The 16,774-nt window shown below is 44.7% G+C and overlaps 2 protein-coding genes across 4 annotated transcripts; one reads left to right on the forward strand and one right to left on the reverse strand.

The window, feature by feature from the left end:
- Positions 1-482: 482 nt before the first annotated feature.
- On the reverse strand, positions 483-15,689 carry LOC129171124 (OX-2 membrane glycoprotein-like). Of its 2 annotated transcripts, none has more exons than XM_054759540.1 (7): positions 15,566-15,689; positions 10,102-10,235; positions 9,877-9,966; positions 5,293-5,544; positions 4,898-5,227; positions 3,310-3,412; positions 483-2,151 (listed from the first exon to the last, which is right to left on the reverse strand). In XM_054759540.1, the coding sequence occupies exons 1-7, from the start codon at positions 15,646-15,648 to the stop codon at positions 2,085-2,087; spliced, it is 1,059 nt and encodes a 352-aa protein (XP_054615515.1). In that variant the 5' UTR covers positions 15,649-15,689; the 3' UTR covers positions 483-2,084. The 2 variants fall into 2 exon arrangements, with proteins under 2 accessions (XP_054615515.1, XP_054615595.1); XM_054759620.1 differs by lacking the exon at positions 15,566-15,689 and adding an exon at positions 10,380-10,547 and having other exon boundaries at positions 486-2,151.
- Positions 12,509-14,960, forward strand: gemin8 (gem (nuclear organelle) associated protein 8). 2 transcript variants are annotated; one of them, XM_054760336.1, is made up of 3 exons: positions 12,509-12,666; positions 13,099-13,426; positions 13,515-14,960. In XM_054760336.1, exons 2-3 carry the CDS (start codon positions 13,117-13,119, stop codon positions 13,772-13,774), a joined length of 570 nt encoding a protein of 189 aa, XP_054616311.1. In that variant the 5' UTR covers positions 12,509-12,666; positions 13,099-13,116; the 3' UTR covers positions 13,775-14,960. The 2 variants fall into 2 exon arrangements, with proteins under 2 accessions (XP_054616311.1, XP_054616402.1); XM_054760427.1 differs by lacking the exon at positions 12,509-12,666 and adding an exon at positions 12,797-12,958.
- Positions 15,690-16,774: the final 1,085 nt, after the last annotated feature.

Raw genomic sequence — 16,774 nt, forward strand, 5'->3', positions numbered from 1 at the left:
CGTGCCGACAGTAACGCTTCCTGAGGCGTTTGGTCGGCAAATATAAACAAAACAGTGCCCTCTCAGTGTCGCTTGCTACTTTGCAAAAACATACATATACATACACACACTCCATTCATTCATTCATTCACGCAACTTCTGTGTCAAGCTGTCTCACACAGGTACACCATACTTGAGTACCATCTAGTGGTTCAAATGTGCAGTACACCTCATGACAATTATTGAAAAGCAGACGATTGATTATTGGTTGCCAGTTATGGTGACTGCTGACTGAGATAAGGGATGAGATGAACTAGATCCTGGATCTTGGCTGGCTCTGGAGTGGGCTAACTCAGCAGAATAAATCTCCATGGTAACTCACATCAGAACATATCCCACTTTTGTGCAACAGGAGAAGTTGAGCCAGAATAACCGGAGCCCATTTTTTTTAAACTAATGCGCTATATCGAATAACAGATTGAATCAAATCTTGAAAATGGGTTTTTCAAAAGAAAAAAACAATTACGTAATCAGTAGGGGTGCAACGATACTCAAAATTCCCGGTTCGGTTTGATACGTTTGTGTTACGGTTACAAAAAATAAATTATCTTGCCTTTTTTAATTACAATTTTATTGAACTTGCCAACATTTTCAACATTTTCAGCATGGTATGAATGTGGGAGGCGGAGCTCAGTGACTGTGTTTGACGATGCAACCTAAGCCAGAGTAGTTGATCGCAGATAATCTGAGCTTTCAGCACAGGGCGCCGTCAGAGGTTGATAACAGAAATATGTAACTGCGTATTATTCATTACAGAGGTCACGGTTCGGTACGCATGTGTATTGAACGGTTCGATACAGATACACGTATTGTTGCACCCCTAGTAATCAGATTACTGATTCAAATAAACTTGTATTGACCCCACACTGCTCTTGGCATATCTCTAGTTCTACATTAGGATTTCCTGGTTATCCAGATTGGGTGATCCTGAAAAGTTTCTATCCGAATCAAATCGATCCAGTCCGATGTTGCTTTGAAAAACCGGCTCAAAAGTTAAATGGATTATGTGACAGCAAAAAAAAAATTACCAAAAATTACCAAATCTGGATCAATATAATCCAGGTTAAACCTTTTCAAAAACCGGACCCAAGATATCCCGGCTTCATCCCTTATCCTCGTTTTGTGCAACAGGCTCCTGCTCCTCTGGTTTTTAAATGTTTTTAAATCCACTTGAGCTCGTCCCCCCTTTTCCGCTACGTAGCCAAGATGGCGATGTTTGACCAGAATGTCGCACAGGCGCCATCCACACGGAAACGTTCCTGGTGATGAGTGCAACATCCAGGTGAGGGCGATGCATCAGATTTTGCCGTACTACTGTACTGCACATGGAAGTACGCATCCCAACTCCGAGTTCTGCAGAGCACTCGAAGGCAAGACAAGCCAGATGCTGCTGTTAGATTTTAATAACTTAATAAGATACAGAATCAGAACACATGATGAACCAATTATTCAAATACCGAGTGAGCAGATGATGCTGCAGCAATATATTAACATAAATAATTCTATGAATAAATATGAAACAGTCTAGAAACACAATTTTAAATCGGCACAGTCTGTTGCTGAAGATCAAAGGGGCAAAAAAGGTGCAAAAGTGCAAGCTAAACTGATCATTCATCCTCTTGTCAAGAATTCACTGAAACGTCCACTAGGTGGCACTACCACTCCATTTCCACTTGACTCCCCAGAAGACTCCTCACATCATTCATTCATTTCCTTCTCATTAGGGTTGCAGAGCCTATCCCAGCTGACTCTGGGCGAGAGGCGGGGGTACAGCACTGGACTGGTCACCAGCCCAACCCTAACCCAACACTAACCACATATAGACAAACAACCATTCATCCGAACCCTAATCCTAATCCTAACGCTAACCCTAACCCAGCCAATGGCAGGGCACATACACAGGGCACATACACACATGTGCCTTTGGACATCATACCTATGGACTATTGAGAGGCTCCAATGAAGATAACATGCAAACAACTGGAGGTAGGTTTAAAGGAGATGAAAGCAAGTGAAACGAGTGCTTGGCTGCTCTTCTGGAACATCTATTCATTTGCTGGGAAGGTGACAACCTCAACCTCGACGTCTGGCGTTCTTCTGTACGCTTTCTCCCTGGCGGCAAAGAGGAGAAACAAGCAGGTCAGAGCACCTTCGTTAGTTGTTGACATGTACTGGTTTAAACCAGGCCTCCACAACGCTAGGGGGCGACGGAGCTCCTTTTAGCTCTCGGAGAGGTGAGACGGTATTTGCTAGTAGCTAACGAGTCAAACGGATGACTTTACAGCTCTTACGCGCTGTCAGTAATGTTTGAATGTGTGCTTAAATGACACATGCCTTAGTTCAGGGTTTCTCAACTGGTGGGTCGGGACCCCAATGTGGCTTGCAGACAACAATGACAGTAAAATATTTCATCTCATTGCATATGATGACACAGCATGAGGGCCACACCGGAAGAAAATCATCAGACAACAAAAAAGTCATAGTATTACGTCAATAAAGTTGTAAGATTACGAGAATAAAGTCATAGTATTACAAGAATAAAGTTATAAGTTTATGAGAATAAAGTCATAGTATTACAAGAATAAAGTTATAAACTTATGAGAATAAAGTCATAGTATTACAAGAATAAAGTTATAAGTTTATGAGAATAAAGTCATAGTATTACAAGAATAAAGTTATAAGTTTATGAGAATAAAGTCATAGTATTACAAGAATAAAGTTATAAGTTTATGAGAATAAAGTCATAGTATTACAAGAATAAAGTTATAAACTTATAAGAATAAAGTCATAGTATTACAAGAATAAAGTTATAAGTTTATGAGAATAAAGTCATAGTATTGCAAGAATAAAGTTATAAATTTATGAGAATAAAGTCATAGTATTACAAGAATAAAGTTATAAGTTTATGAGAATAAAGTCATAGTATTACAAGAATAAAGTTATAAACTTATGAGAATAAAGTCATAGTATTACAAGAATAAAGTTATAAGTTTATGAGAATAAAGTCATAGTATTACAAGAATAAAGTTATAAACTTATGAGAATAAAGTCATAGTATTACAAGAATAAAGTTATAAGCTTACAAGGCTGAGAAAAGAATGGTTGATTTTTCTTTTGTCCATATATGTTAAAAATATGTCCCTTTTTCATGTGCGGTGGGGGTGTAGTGGTGTGTGACGTCACTGCATCTGCAGGATGTCAATCCTATGCTGTTTCTATCCATATGACATGTTAGCATGGCTGTTTGGAGCTATCATCTCAGTAGCTCACCTTCTTTGTATCGTCCCAACAATAGCGATGGTTGCTATGAATGCCATCACAGCAACGATACCAACAGTGAGAAGAGCCTGGTCTGTTGGTGTCATTGCTCCACCTGAAAGACAGCAGCACACTTGGACAAACACTCACTCGGTACGTTGACCCCTCGTTGATCGTGGTTAAATGGCTCCAGACCCGACTGTGATAAGTGAATTTCCATGAAGTCGGATTCTTTATTTACAAATGGAATAGTTTCAAACCTTTTTACAACCTTCTAAATACGCTTTTTAGCAACTCTATTAGCTCCTGGGAAGGTTCACCACTGTTCCTTGTTTTCGCCATTTGTGGATAATGGCTCTCACGGTGGTTTGCTGGAGTCCCAAAGCTTTAGAAATGGCTTTAGAACCTTTTCCACACTGATAGATCTCAATTCATCTCAGTTAATTTTGACAGGGGCGGGGGTTGCAATGACTTTTTCACACAGGGCCATGTAGGTTTGGGTTTTTCTTCTCCCTTAATAATGAAAAGTTTCATTTAAAAAGTGCATAAAGCGTTCAGTTGTGTTGTCATGGACTCATATTTACATTTGTTAGTACGGACTTCGGCCTTTGCTCTTTTTTTCCCATTTTTTGCTGCTGTTTTTTTCCCAAGTGTTTCAACTTTTCACTTTAATTTTCGCAAGTGTAATTTTGTAACATTACAACTTTGTTGTAATATTTTGACTTCATTCCTATAATATTAGAATGTTTTCCCCAACTTAATTTTCCAAAAATGACCATTTGATCTAGTTTTTCATAAAATGTCAAAAATGACCGATGCTTTCTTGAATACTTCCATGCTATTAAAATGAGATTATTTGTCCTCATATTAGGAGTTTATTCTTGTAAAATGGCAACAGTTTCTTCTCGTTGGAGTACGACATTTTTCTGTTCATATTTTGACTCTCGTAAAAAATTTAAAAAACTGTTGTTGTTCCATTTCATCGCCCCCGCCTCCCCAAGTATTCCAACATTCTTCTTAAACTTTCTTTTTGTAATATTACGATTTTATTCCCATAATATTTGGACTTTAGTCTTGGAAAATTACAACGCCCCCCCCCCCAAGGCTGGTGGTTTTTTTTGTTTTGTTTTTTTTCCAACTATTTCATCGTCCTTGTAATTTTTTTGGTAGTATTATGAATTTATTCGCATATTTTGACTTTTTTCCCAATTTTCCCAAAATTCCAACTTTATTTTGTTTTGCTTATTTGACTTATTTGAGTCTTTTTCTTTCGTACTTCAGCATAACGCAACTAAAATGTTATTTTTCCTCATATTACGTCATTAGCGTCAAATTACATCTTTTGCTTTTTTCCTCTTCGTATTTTGACTTTCTTCTAAAATTACTGCAGATTTTTCCATTTTTGCTGTTTTTTTCCTTGTTAAATTCTATTTTTAGAATGGCCCCCGGGCAGCTCTTTTCCTTCCAAGCATGCCGTGCATGTAAACCACTGAAGGAATGTGAAAGTGAAAGCATCACCACATAGAGAAAGTAATGATCATGCCTCTCAGATGACACGTCCACTTTCATTTTGATTCCGGTTTTGAAATGGCGTGCATACCTGCCCCGCCCTCCCCCAGGTCAGCATCCCAGGAAAAGGGGATCCTCTTCATCCTCTGTCCGCGACTCCCGCTGTCCACCACGCAGTCGGCGTGTCCCTTCCAGCCTCTGGAGACAATGAGTGTGACATTACTACTGCTGGTAAACGTATGGTCGCCGTTGGCGACCGTGGCGGCCACAGGCTCGTGCAAACTGGTGTCGCCTTGCGAGAAGAGCCAGCGGATGGTGGGTGCTGGTTTCCCGGTTGCAGAGCAACTGAACATGACCGGCATGGTTCCGTCTGCCAGGCCACTGCTGGGACGGGACACCTTTGTTTGCACTTGAGATATTCCTACCGAGAAGTAGGAAAGTCACGCTGGTAAAAGGATTTACCACACATGTGAAGATCAGTTTTACCTTGCACCCTGAGGCAGGTCTGCTTGGTCTTGGATCCTTCCGGGTACACGTTGAACAGGCAGATATAACAACTCTCGTCCGCCCACGTCAGGTTCTTCAGGGTGATGGACGCCGAGCTGAGGGACGTCTCGGTGAGCATCACCTTCCCCTGGTAAGGCTGATTGATCTGTTGCCCGTGCCACTTGCTGTAGGATGCTACATTCTCGATAGAATCGTCCCGCAGGCGCTTTTGCCACGTGACCTGAAGCACACCTGAGGTGACGTCAAGAGGCCATTTGGGAGTCAGTGAACGTTGCATCCTGTGTCCTCACAGACACACTGCAGCCAAATGGACAGCTTTTATTCAGAAATGATATCATGTAAACTATAGCTTCCCAAAGTGGGGTACATGAATAAAACCAAAAACAATTAGTGCCTAACATTCACAATTACGAGTGTGCCTGAACACCTCACGGTCATAAAGTCATAAAGACTTTTGTCTTGAAGATTTCATTGATATCGGTGTTCCAATCCCTGCGAGGCGCAGCGGTGAAAACTTTTCACTGGTCTGTATTTGTGTACATGAGGTACTGCTAATCATGATTGTTAAACATCCTTCCATCCATTTTCCTCCGCTTATCTGGGTCTGGGTCGCGGGGGCAGCAGCCTCAGTAGGGAACAGACTTCCTGGTCTCCTGGTCTCCGGCCACCTCTTCCAGTTCCACCAGGAGGACACCAAGGCATTCCCAGGCCAGCCAGGAGACATAATCCCTCCAGTATGTCCTAGGTCTGCCCCAGTGCCTGCTCCAGGCCGGGCATGCCTGGAACACCTCACCAAAGCGGCGTCTGGGAGGCATCCGGACTAGATATCCGAGCCACCTCAGCTGGCTCTACTCTGAGCCCCTCCTGGAATAGACCTTCCCAGGGAGGCTGAGGAGTGTGAAAGACAAACTCCTGTCCCCCTTCTTGAAAAGGGGGACCACCACCCTGGTCTTCCAATCCAGAGGTACTGTTCCCGACTTCCTTGCAGTGTTGAAGAGACGTATCAGTCAAGACAGTCCCTCCACATCCACAGCCTTGAGGGATTCTGGGAGAAACTCGCCCACCACCGGCGCTTTGCCACTGGGGAGCGTTTTGACCACCCCAGATACCTCGGTCACGGTGATGGAACTGCGTTCATGTCCTTGGAGTCTGCTTCCACTATGGAAGGTACAGTACGTCAGTGGGATTGGACCATCGTGAAACATTCCCCTTCAATTTGGGATTAAAGGAATATGCAGACTTCAAGGAAACCTGCACCTTTTTGTCATTTTCACAATCATCCACAATCCTCACGTGAGACATGAACACGTATCTCTTTGCCATTTCTGTGCGTTGTAAAAAGAGAAAACAAGTACAAGTACGGAGTACGAGTACGGAACTTCTTTCCGAGCTACATCGATTTGATTTGCCCGTATTAACCAAACAATGATGTTGACTCTTTCAAGCGTGTTAAGGTAAACAGGGTTTATGTTTTATAAGTACAGGAGGAGGCGGTACATGGCTTCAGGTCACATGTCTGAAGGGGTTGTTAACAGTTTGGGAACCACTGGCGTGAACCAATATTATTGGCCTAAAAATGATCAGATCTCATTGGTCAGCGTTTTTTTTCTGCCGTAAATTCGGCCTGTCACGATATCGAGCAAATGTTGCTGGTCGATCATTGTGTTACAAATGATTGTTGATATTCAATCATTTGGGTGACATCTTTTGAGACCGTTTTTTCATTAATTTTCATGAGTTGTAATGCACGTTTGAACCACTAGATGGTACTCAAGTAGCGTCAGCCACGAGCTTGACAGAAGTTCTGAGCCCATTTTTTCATTAGTTATGTGGCATAACAATCAAATGCAATAAACTTGAATTACTTAAGAGTATTTAACATTAGAATTGAAATGTCAAGAGGTTTTAAATCAAATACATTAAACAAACAAACAAACAAACAATAAGGCCCTGTCTTGTTGAGAAAACAAAATCAAAACCACCAACAATAAATAAAATGTATCAACTTTATTGTCTCTGTAAACCAGACTGCACTTCAATAAATGAGCATCGAGTTTTATTCCCTAACAGGTAAACAAAAAAGGTGCAGACTAGCCAGCGGCTGTGTTTCCCTGCTTCCTCGTCACTACGTTCAAACAAGTGCGACATGTCGCTTCGTCGGTGTCCTTGCGCTCACCTTGTTGGTTCCATTTAAAACCAAAATATTCCCACACCGGGGACGTTGCGTTCACTTCTGCGCCTTGATTCATGTTAGCATATGCCGTCTCACGAGGCTCATTTGTCCCAGTCCGCTGACTCGTAGCCCCGCGTCCACCAAGAGGCCGACCGAGAGGACAGGAGTGTTCACTCCCTCCGTTCATTCCACTATAGAACCAATTCACTCAGACGCATGCAGAGCGAACCCTCTCGCGTGGCACAGACGAGCAGACACGCAAACACGTACATATCGAGGACTCAAAATGATGGACCTGTTTATTTTTGTTATTGTTGAACTGATGGATCTATCCGGTATGGTGACAGGCCTGCCGTGTGTGAGTGAGACCTCATGAAACTGCACCTTGCTGAGTTTGGGATTTTATGCAAGTTCCCATTTGCATTGTAAATATAACATTTTGCAAAGGCTAAGTTGCATGGGGCAGCTTTTGGCAATGTTCACACCCGGGCAACTGTGCATATGGCAAATGAAACTATTTTCATTCATTTGTCATTTTTTTCTTTGTTTTATGGAATTGCCTGTAAATGATTTTATGAAGTGATTTTACGCTTCTTTTCTGTGAAGCACTCGGCATTACCTTGTGTACTACCTGTGCTCCATAAATAAACATGCCTTGCCTTCATAAGTCTGCGTCCAACAAGTTTGTTTTCATTGCTGTTCTTACAAAACAGGATTGACCCAAAGCGGCGGGCAATGAACCAAGGAAGAACTGACATGTAAAGCTGCAGATGTAATATTGTATGTCAACACTGCAACATGTTCGAAATGTCCCCGTGGATAAACCCTGGTGAACAAAAGCGAGTCATATGCAAAAGGTAAGTATCCAGGGGTGCATACAAAACTGGAAGCGTGACAGTCAGAAGTCTGCACTTCATGAATGCACTGCAAGTTTAAAGCATTATTTCCATACACGCAGGTAATAAAATGACTATCATTATTATCCGTCAGGGGTCGACTAATTGTGGCCGTTTGTGTGAAAGTCAAAGTGTGGAGGTAGGATACCTTAATAAATAGCCATTTTTATACTTGAAAATGCTTCATTTAGACATAAATACGTAACATTTTGACTAATAATCGGCCACATTCAACAATGAAACGGCATCATTTCATGAACATACTTTTGAAAAACCGCGACGAGCGAAGCAGCGAGGATTGACTCTATGTAACGCGCCCTGTTGCGCACCTGCCCGCACCGGGGCTTGAACACAGGACCTTCGTAATCGGAGGCGAGGGCACTGACCACACAACTAAAACCCCCGACTGTCGGCCGAGTGTTCAAAGCAGCTCTTGAGGCAGAGGGAGTGAGGTTTACCAACGTACATTCGCACAGCCTCACAGGCTGGCATCCGTTACATCTATATACTGTATATCTTGTCCTACAATGAATTGGTTTCAGCATCTTTAACTCTCAGGAGTCCATGACCTCATATCGAGTCTCGAAACAGAGAAAAACCGTCAGGTTACACCGGACTTATGATGAATATTTGCCATTATTTCGTCACGGGGCGCCGGAAGGCCAACGGATGCAGATCATTCATGCCTCTGACATTTGCACACACCTCAGGGATGCGATGCTGAGCATTCTTGTTGTGTACACAGCCTCGCCTGGCTTAGCAGCCAAATAATGATTCTACATGTTGTAATTGCAATCTAAGTTACAATTAGTGCTCACCACACGTCAGACGTTTTTACGGTAAAATAAAACATTTTCCCTACACGGATTTTAGGTTTTTGGGTGACTTTAGGCCCAACATGTTACAGAGCTCTCGAGGGGACATGGGGGAAAATCATTTGGATGGGTTAAAAAAAAGACGCCACTGCCTATAAGTAAACATTGTCATGTCAGAAACTCAACCGATGTGCTGCTCTTAATTTGAAGATTCACCGCAAACATCCGCCGTTGCTTGCCGACGTTGGACACGGCAGCATTTTAATCGGACTTTGTACGTCCTAAATGTTCCAGTATCTAATCTATTCCCTGATCCACGTGTCACCGTTGACGTTTAAGAGCTCAATTAGAGAAATGATGTCGTTAGTGTATCAATGTATGACTTCCTGTTTTTGTATGGCGGAAGTCCATGACCAATTTTAAGTCGCCAAAGTTAGTCTTTTTTTTAACCCATCCAAATTATTTTCCCCACGTCCCCTCAGGGGCTGCGTGGCAATTACCATTAAATACTGAAAAGTTTCCACTGTCACACCCAGAATGTAATTCTTTAGACTTCCTGTTTCTACTTTAACTGTCTGCAAGGCAATTATTATACAAACAACGAAATCACAAGTTGTGTGTGGCTCCAGTGTTGTTCGTTGCCCAGCAACACCGTCGGCAGCAGCGAGCTGCAACGCACCTGACTGGTTCCGCAGCTCGCACTTGTAGCGCGCATCCTCGCCGTAGTCCGCCGTTGTGTCACCATAACCGGTAATCTGCAAGCTGGCAGCTGGCAAACAAAGCAGGGGGTCAAACGTAAATTGTAATGCGCGTGCCGCAACGCAGGCGTCTGTGGGTGCAATTGCTCTGCAGTGCACATTGCACGTGCGGGGCAATTGCAGTCCGTGTCGTGCCGCAAACTCACCTTCAAGCAGCCACGCAGCGACAAGCACCGTCTGCCACATCTTCAGCCCCGCTGCGAAGACAACGCCTTCGGTTTTGTTTTTGTGAAGGATTTGTTTACATCGAGTGAAGTGAAAGCGAAACCAACCGAGGGACCTAAAATGAAACTTAAGCTTGAATTTCTGCATTTCAATCACGTCACTGACTGTTTGGCAAGCAAGGCAGTGCAGCACAATCACAACAATTTAGACATATTCAGCTTTTGTGTGAAATTTTAGGATGACGCTAATGCGCTCTCACCTTTACAGGTGCGCGTGAAATTTGAGCTTTTGGATGTGCCTCGTGTTTCAGTACTTTTGGCTCAACTTGCTGAACAAGGCGTAGATCGAGCGACAGAAATGCTGTTGCTGACCTTCAGCAGCACACAACCACGTGCACTGCGAACGAGGTGCATTCGGGAACACCGGAATTCTCGACATCAACAAGACAACACGAGCAGGTCACTGAAATAGTGTGGGAATGATCAATTTCTTTGTTATCGTTTTACTTATGCTATCAATATAGTGAAATTAGTGTCCTGTTCGATTTGAATGTTACAAAATGCTGTAAAAATAAAAAGGCGTTGTTTTTAGGAGGGGGTTTTAGTAAGCTCCTGTAAAGTTTGTTTGATATGACAAGGAACCTTGAAAATCAGCACGTCACATGCACGCCCACTGTGCGTTTCTTGCGTTTTTTTGCACGTGGACCGGCCGTAGGAGCGGTCGTGACCCGGGCACTCAGTGGCCACTTCCCTCCGAGAGCAGTTGTTGGGCGTCGGCGTTGTCTTGGTCTCGTGGTATGAAAATGTGAGCCGCATGATCAGGAGGCCCGTTTAAATACCAATTCCAACGGAACCAGGACATTTATTGGACCACTCATGGATCGTATCACCTGAAAGCTGACTCTCCCTTACTTTTGGTGCGCGGTGTGTGTGACCTGCGCGGTAGGAAGGCGGCGCCTTTCATTTTAATCAGCTGCAACAATTTGCTCTGCCATTTGTGCTGTTAGCGTCGAGTGCACACAGTCAAGCGCTGTGGCGTCTCTTGCGGAGGCACGTCTGTCTCTTCGCATTTCGTCTGAAAGCTGTGAAGCCCGGAGCCACGGCATGACCCAAATATTTGGTCATGTTATCACAGCACTCTAACATTTCTGTTCCGTTTCCCCTTTCCCAAAATGCCCTTGCGCCATCATGCGACATCGTCACGTGATTTGAACCTCGTCTATTGCAGGAAATACCAAATATGGACAAAACTCAGCTGGAAAAAAACATAATAATAAACTTCCCTTTGTGATGCAGGGCCCGGGCGGGTCCATCCAGATAGCGATAGTATCGATACCAAGAGTTTAGAAATAGCTGAGTGTATTTGTTGCATGTGTCATATTGTTTCCAAAAAAGGGAAATGCATTGTTGGACTCAGGAGGGCTTTAGAGGCAAAAAGACAAGAGAAATGGATGAAAATAGTCGTTTCTGCTTCTGTTGGCTTATTTTGCGCCTCCACTCGTACATAATAAACAGGAAGTATTGTACTATTTTGTTCATCTTGTTACATTGACTTATATTGCTGTGCTTACATGCGGTTACGTTGCTCACAAACGTGTTTAATAATAGCGTGAATGCGCACCAACGCCGTTTATCATCATTCCGACCCTTTTTTGACTTCGAACTACCACCTCATTTTTCAACCGATTCAAACCATTCGAGCATCAACTCGTTCGGCTCATTCGGGGCTAGTGTGCTATCGGCTCAGATTTGTCAAAAAGTTCACAGATTTTCCAAAATTCCACCAAATGTTTCCCACTGAAAATGAACGGGCCATTTTTCAAACTTCGACCATTCACTCGTTTCTCAACCGATTCAAACCACTGAAACCAGACACCCAGGACTTTAAAACTAACAATTTTCCACATTTCAAAAACTCACATTTTTCCTCACATTCACACTTTTCCTTTCCTTTTCCTCCTATCATTATTTTTAATATTTTTTTTATCATTTTTATATATGTTTCATGGAATTAAAAAAAAATCTTTGTTTTGTGTTTTATTGTCATTATAATCACGACAAACAAAAAAGGCAAAAATCACAAAAAAAATGATCTTAAAAAAAAGTATCGGTATCGGCAACGCTGGACTTGTGTGTACTTGGTATCAGACTGCTGTGTCACCCAGCCTTACGTTCCAATAAAGGCAGTGAATAAAACAGCGTACAGTATATGTAAAGCTGCTGTCACATAACATAAAACATCTTGTCTTAGCGTCAGCTCAGTTATTAGTCACCGTTACTGGCATAATGTTATAAAAGATAATAAGACTGAATGGGAAATCACGAAAAAAGACACTTCTCTGTTGTCTTGCTTTTGCATGTTCGCTTAATGGCCACTGGAGGGCGCCGCTCAAATATTGTGTTGCTGTGCCGCAAAGGCTGCTGAGAAATGTGGTCGTGCGGAGAGTTTGGAGCCGAGCTGAAATGTTTTTGTGAAATGTGAACGCTTCAACGAAGACCCCCGCAGCTTTTAACGTCACACGTACTGGACATATTCCAAGGCTACAGGTAAAAGTTGGTGTCGTTTATGTGGCGCAAAAGAGCGTGTGCTTGTAGTTTGTGGAAGACGTTAGCATCGATTGTTAGCATGTGTCCCGTCTGTTACTGTACTGGCGATGCTAACGGAGACTGTTAGCTGACTTGCGACATTTAGCCTTAATGCCGTTCTTCCTTCGGTTGTTGTTTATATTTTTCCATGCATTCTCCCCCCCCACCGCTGTCAGCAGATAGACATGCTAAGTGCAGCGGAGGCACCCATTTCGTGGTTGTGTAAATGAACTCCTGATAACTCTCAATACATGTGAGTGGTTTTAAATGACTGCGTGCATATGTTATGTCAAAGTGTTTTGAGTATTGTAAACGCTGGTCAGCAAGACCTCAGCTGCCATGAGTGGAAGTATTTCCACCGACAATGAAACTAAACTTTCTTCTTCTCTGCAGGAGGACGTAAGCACTCAGATGTCCTGGTTTTCCAGCCCCGTGTACAGCCGATACTGGCAGCACTACCAGCGGGCTATGGCCTGGCATCAGAGGCACAGGCGAGCTTACCAGAAGGCCCTAGAGGCTGCTTACGGCCCCATCTACTGCCAGCGGCCGCGTCCCGGAGGCCGAGAGCGCTACGCCGACTGGCATGCCAGCAAAAGTGACAGCGAAGAAGAGGAAGAGAGCAGCTCAGACGGCGAGATTGAATGCGACGTCAGCAACATGGAGATCAGCGAGGAGCTTCGGCAGTACTTCGCCCAGACAGAGAAACACCGAGAGGAGTTAAGTAAGTGGATGCGCGGTTCTTCTTTAATATCATCATGGAGTTGTCCTTTTTTAATCTGGAAGTGTGTTTTCTCTTGAATCTCCCGCAGGGATGCAGCAGCAAATTGAGGCCGAGCAACACGACAGCTACGTACCGGCCGACCGCGACCTGCGCGGCGCCTCCTGGCGCACCAGCGCGGCCCCACCCTCTGAGCGGCCAGGCGAGAGGCGCGGGGCTGAGATGAAGAAGCTGTATGGCGAGGATGCCGCCAAGATCCTGGCCATGGAGGCGGCGATGCAACTCACGTTTGATCGAAACTGTGACCTCAAGCAGCCCAAATACTGGCCCGTCATCCCTCTCAAACTGTAGCAGTTCTTCTGTCAGGCAGGCTTTTAGGTAGTGGGGGGAAAACGCCCGCACTGCCTCATGAGATGTTTCTCTCAGGTGATGATGTTAAGAAAAGATGAGTGATGAAGGCCCACAAGTGCCTGCCTGCATGTTTCCCCTGATCTGTTTTTGTTTGCGCCCCCCAGCTGGCTCACGTTTCATGGTGCAGTAGTTCCTCTAATGCCTGTCAGCTCAGTTCAAATGCACAAGAAGTCGTCCTGCATGGCTGCCTCCCAAAATCCACATTTAAACAAGCGCCAGCAGCGGCAGCGCCTTGTCGCGTCTCTGGAGCGTCTCTAAACGAGGACGTACACTTCAACTATCTGCCTTTGAACTTGACTTGTCTTGCTAATAAAGTCAGCGTTCGACTTGCAGCTGTTTTACTGCTATGTTGCCAGACGTTCCTTCCAAGAATGATGGAACAAATCAAGTCCAAAGCGTTCCTATTTTATGTGTGAGCACCAGGGAGGATCGGATCGGCTGCCGATCCTCTGCGTTTTGAAGATCGGGCCACGAGATCGTGCTGATCCCGTTGCCATGTCGCGTTCTTAACTCCGTGTGGTAACGTACTGTGGTGAAGTTACTTTTCCTTAAAGGGATATTTGGCTTCGTAGCTACAGCGGCGGCGCTTCCCCCTCACTGTGCCCGGACTGCTGTGTCATGGTGCGGGGAGCTCACCCGTGAAGTGCCGCCGTACGGTGGCGGAGCTACGTGGCGGCCACCACAATGAACTGTTCATTGTCATGGAAGTCAATCATAACAACAGAGCGGTACCCCGCTTTTCATTCAAAGCGCCAACAAAGAAGGATTTTTCCCCTGAAACTGAAGTCAATCCAATGAATCCTTTCCAGACACCCACAAATATGAACAAAAGATACCTTTGATAGAGAATAATCATAGTTTTACATGCAGAAACAATGTGAAACAGTTCTAAACGACTAATGAAATGAACATTTAAGGTCGCTGTCAGCGTACTATTGCCAGATTTGGTGTTGGGGATGTGATCCAAGATGGCTGACGAAACACGAAATACGCATCAACCTATTGCCTCCCCATGTGAGTCATGGTCTCACCTTGGACACCCCAATGAAACGTTTCTGACACCGTCACTGCCGCCGTAACCGCTGGTTTGTGCTAGGGACCGTCAATAAATTACTATTGCATTGAAGAGAGATTTGTTTTTTTTAAATGTTGGAAACCTGCCATGCGGCCCACGTTGCGGGGGGGGGAATCACGCTGTGCTTGTGAACATCACACCACACCTTGGCATTCATTTTCCCCACAGCCTCAAACCACCACGATGCTAGGACGCAAGACAATTCATTTGCTGTACACTGACTACTCTAAAGTAGAAATGTAAACCTGTGCTTTTATGAACATTTAAGCAATTTTACACAATTTGGGCCTAAATGAAGCATAAAAATAGCCAAATACAATAAAATACTAATATAAGGCTTTCAGGAGATGCGTTCAAAGGTGTTATGTGAAGATAGATCGTATGCTAGGTGTCCGGAATGTTACAGTATGTTGCACTGATGACACATTAGCCACTGCAGGCAGTGTTGCCAACCCCCCCCGACGACATATTTTCTCAAAAGCGACGAGCGACAAATCTCGTGAGATTTTGTGGCGTCTTTGGGGAGTTTTCTAGTATTTGGAGACTCAGTGAGCAACAGCGGGTGTTGTTGACAGCTCCGCCTCCGTCACCCCGACCCCCTCCACCCCCTTCGCCTCCTTTCCCCCCCACCCAACCCCGGCACCCCAGCACTCAACCTGTGGCCTTCGTTGGGAGCGTTCCTCCACCTCATCGTCGTCAGGATCCAAGGATGGGTAAGCGAATCACTCAATGACTTCATTCTTTCAGACGAATCGGGTCAATTTCAGATTAGCGTCCCCCCCGCCCCGGTGACGCGCACGCGCTTGGGTGTTGAGTGTCGGCAGCGCTCGTGTGTGCGCGCGCGCTGCGTAATGCGCGGTGCCTGACGGCTGTATTGTGCATCTCTGTTAATCAGTTTAAAGGCTTAAAGGAAAAAGAAAACCCACTCGGGCTGCTTGCTTTCGCCGTCTCACTAAACACTAAACCTGTTTGTTGTTGTTGTTGTTGTTGTTGCTGTTTTTGGTCACAATCACAGTTGGAAGAATGGTTAAACTTTGATTGTGCGCGTGCGCATGCATAACTCGTCAATTCTAATGTTGATGTTTGTGAGCTACTGGCGCTCGCTGGCCAGGAGGTTTAAAAGATGCCAAGCACGTGTGTATGACATGTTATTCTTCTTCTCTGCTTGCATTACTGCACTGTGCATCGCTACCTTGCAATGTAATCAACTTTGTTATGATATCCAACAATGGACGCAACAATGCGATAGCGTGTTAGCATCACCTCATCCTCAGCCGCACGTGTAAGAGTGGATGCTGATTGGATTTCCGTCAAACGATCTGCTTGCTTGGCTGCGGATTAGGCGGGTTTGTCTCAGCTTGAGTCGCGCAGGACAATTATTTATTTTTGTTGTGCGATTTGGCTCCAACACAGAAACACACAAGCACTCTTTGTCTCCCTCTCGTGACATCTGGTTTCAATAACGCAGGCGGGACGTTTACGGCCTTCAGGCCAACGTGAGGGAAAGAGGAGACAGGAAAGTAGCCCACGTGATTTATTGCCTCCCCGCTGGAGGTCATTGCAGTTTGTCATTTAGCTTCTTCACCCCATCACGGTTCCCACCACCCTTGCTTTTCCTGCCACCGCCTGTTTCCTCAATCCATGCCGCCCCTGTGCTCTTGGCAGCATGTGAGCACTCCAGCGTCCTCTCTCGAGGATTTCCCGCAGTGCACTGAAGCCGAGCAGATGCCGAATCCAACAGCCGTCACGCAGGAGCAAGTAGAAGAAGAAAGCGAGACGAGCGTTTTGCCTTTTAAGCACAGTCAGATGCTCCCTCTTCTAGCGTGGGACACAATCTAACCTGCATGTTTGGGGATGTCCGATGA

The sequence above is a fragment of the Dunckerocampus dactyliophorus genome, chromosome 1, assembly GCF_027744805.1.
Source record: "Dunckerocampus dactyliophorus isolate RoL2022-P2 chromosome 1, RoL_Ddac_1.1, whole genome shotgun sequence".
NCBI lineage: Eukaryota > Metazoa > Chordata > Actinopteri > Syngnathiformes > Syngnathidae > Dunckerocampus > Dunckerocampus dactyliophorus.

What these genes read in the sequence shown, in the direction of transcription:
- LOC129171124 (XM_054759540.1), bottom strand. Translation starts at nt 15,648, where the DNA reads ATGAAGTCATTGAGTGATTCGCTTACCCATCCTTGGATCCTGACGACG. An exon ending in CCTGGGGGAGGGCGGGGCAG is followed by an intron (nt 3,413 to 4,897) that starts GTATGCACGCCA and finishes GCTGTCTTTCAG; the next exon opens with GTGGAGCAATGACACCAACA. An exon ending in GTTGGGACGATACAAAGAAG is followed by an intron (nt 2,152 to 3,309) that starts GTGAGCTACTGA and finishes CTTTGCCGCCAG; the next exon opens with GGAGAAAGCGTACAGAAGAA.
- gemin8 (XM_054760336.1), top strand. Translation starts at nt 13,117, where the DNA reads ATGTCCTGGTTTTCCAGCCCCGTGTACAGCCGATACTGGCAGCACTAC. An exon ending in GAAACACCGAGAGGAGTTAA is followed by an intron (nt 13,427 to 13,514) that starts GTAAGTGGATGC and finishes AATCTCCCGCAG; the next exon opens with GGATGCAGCAGCAAATTGAG.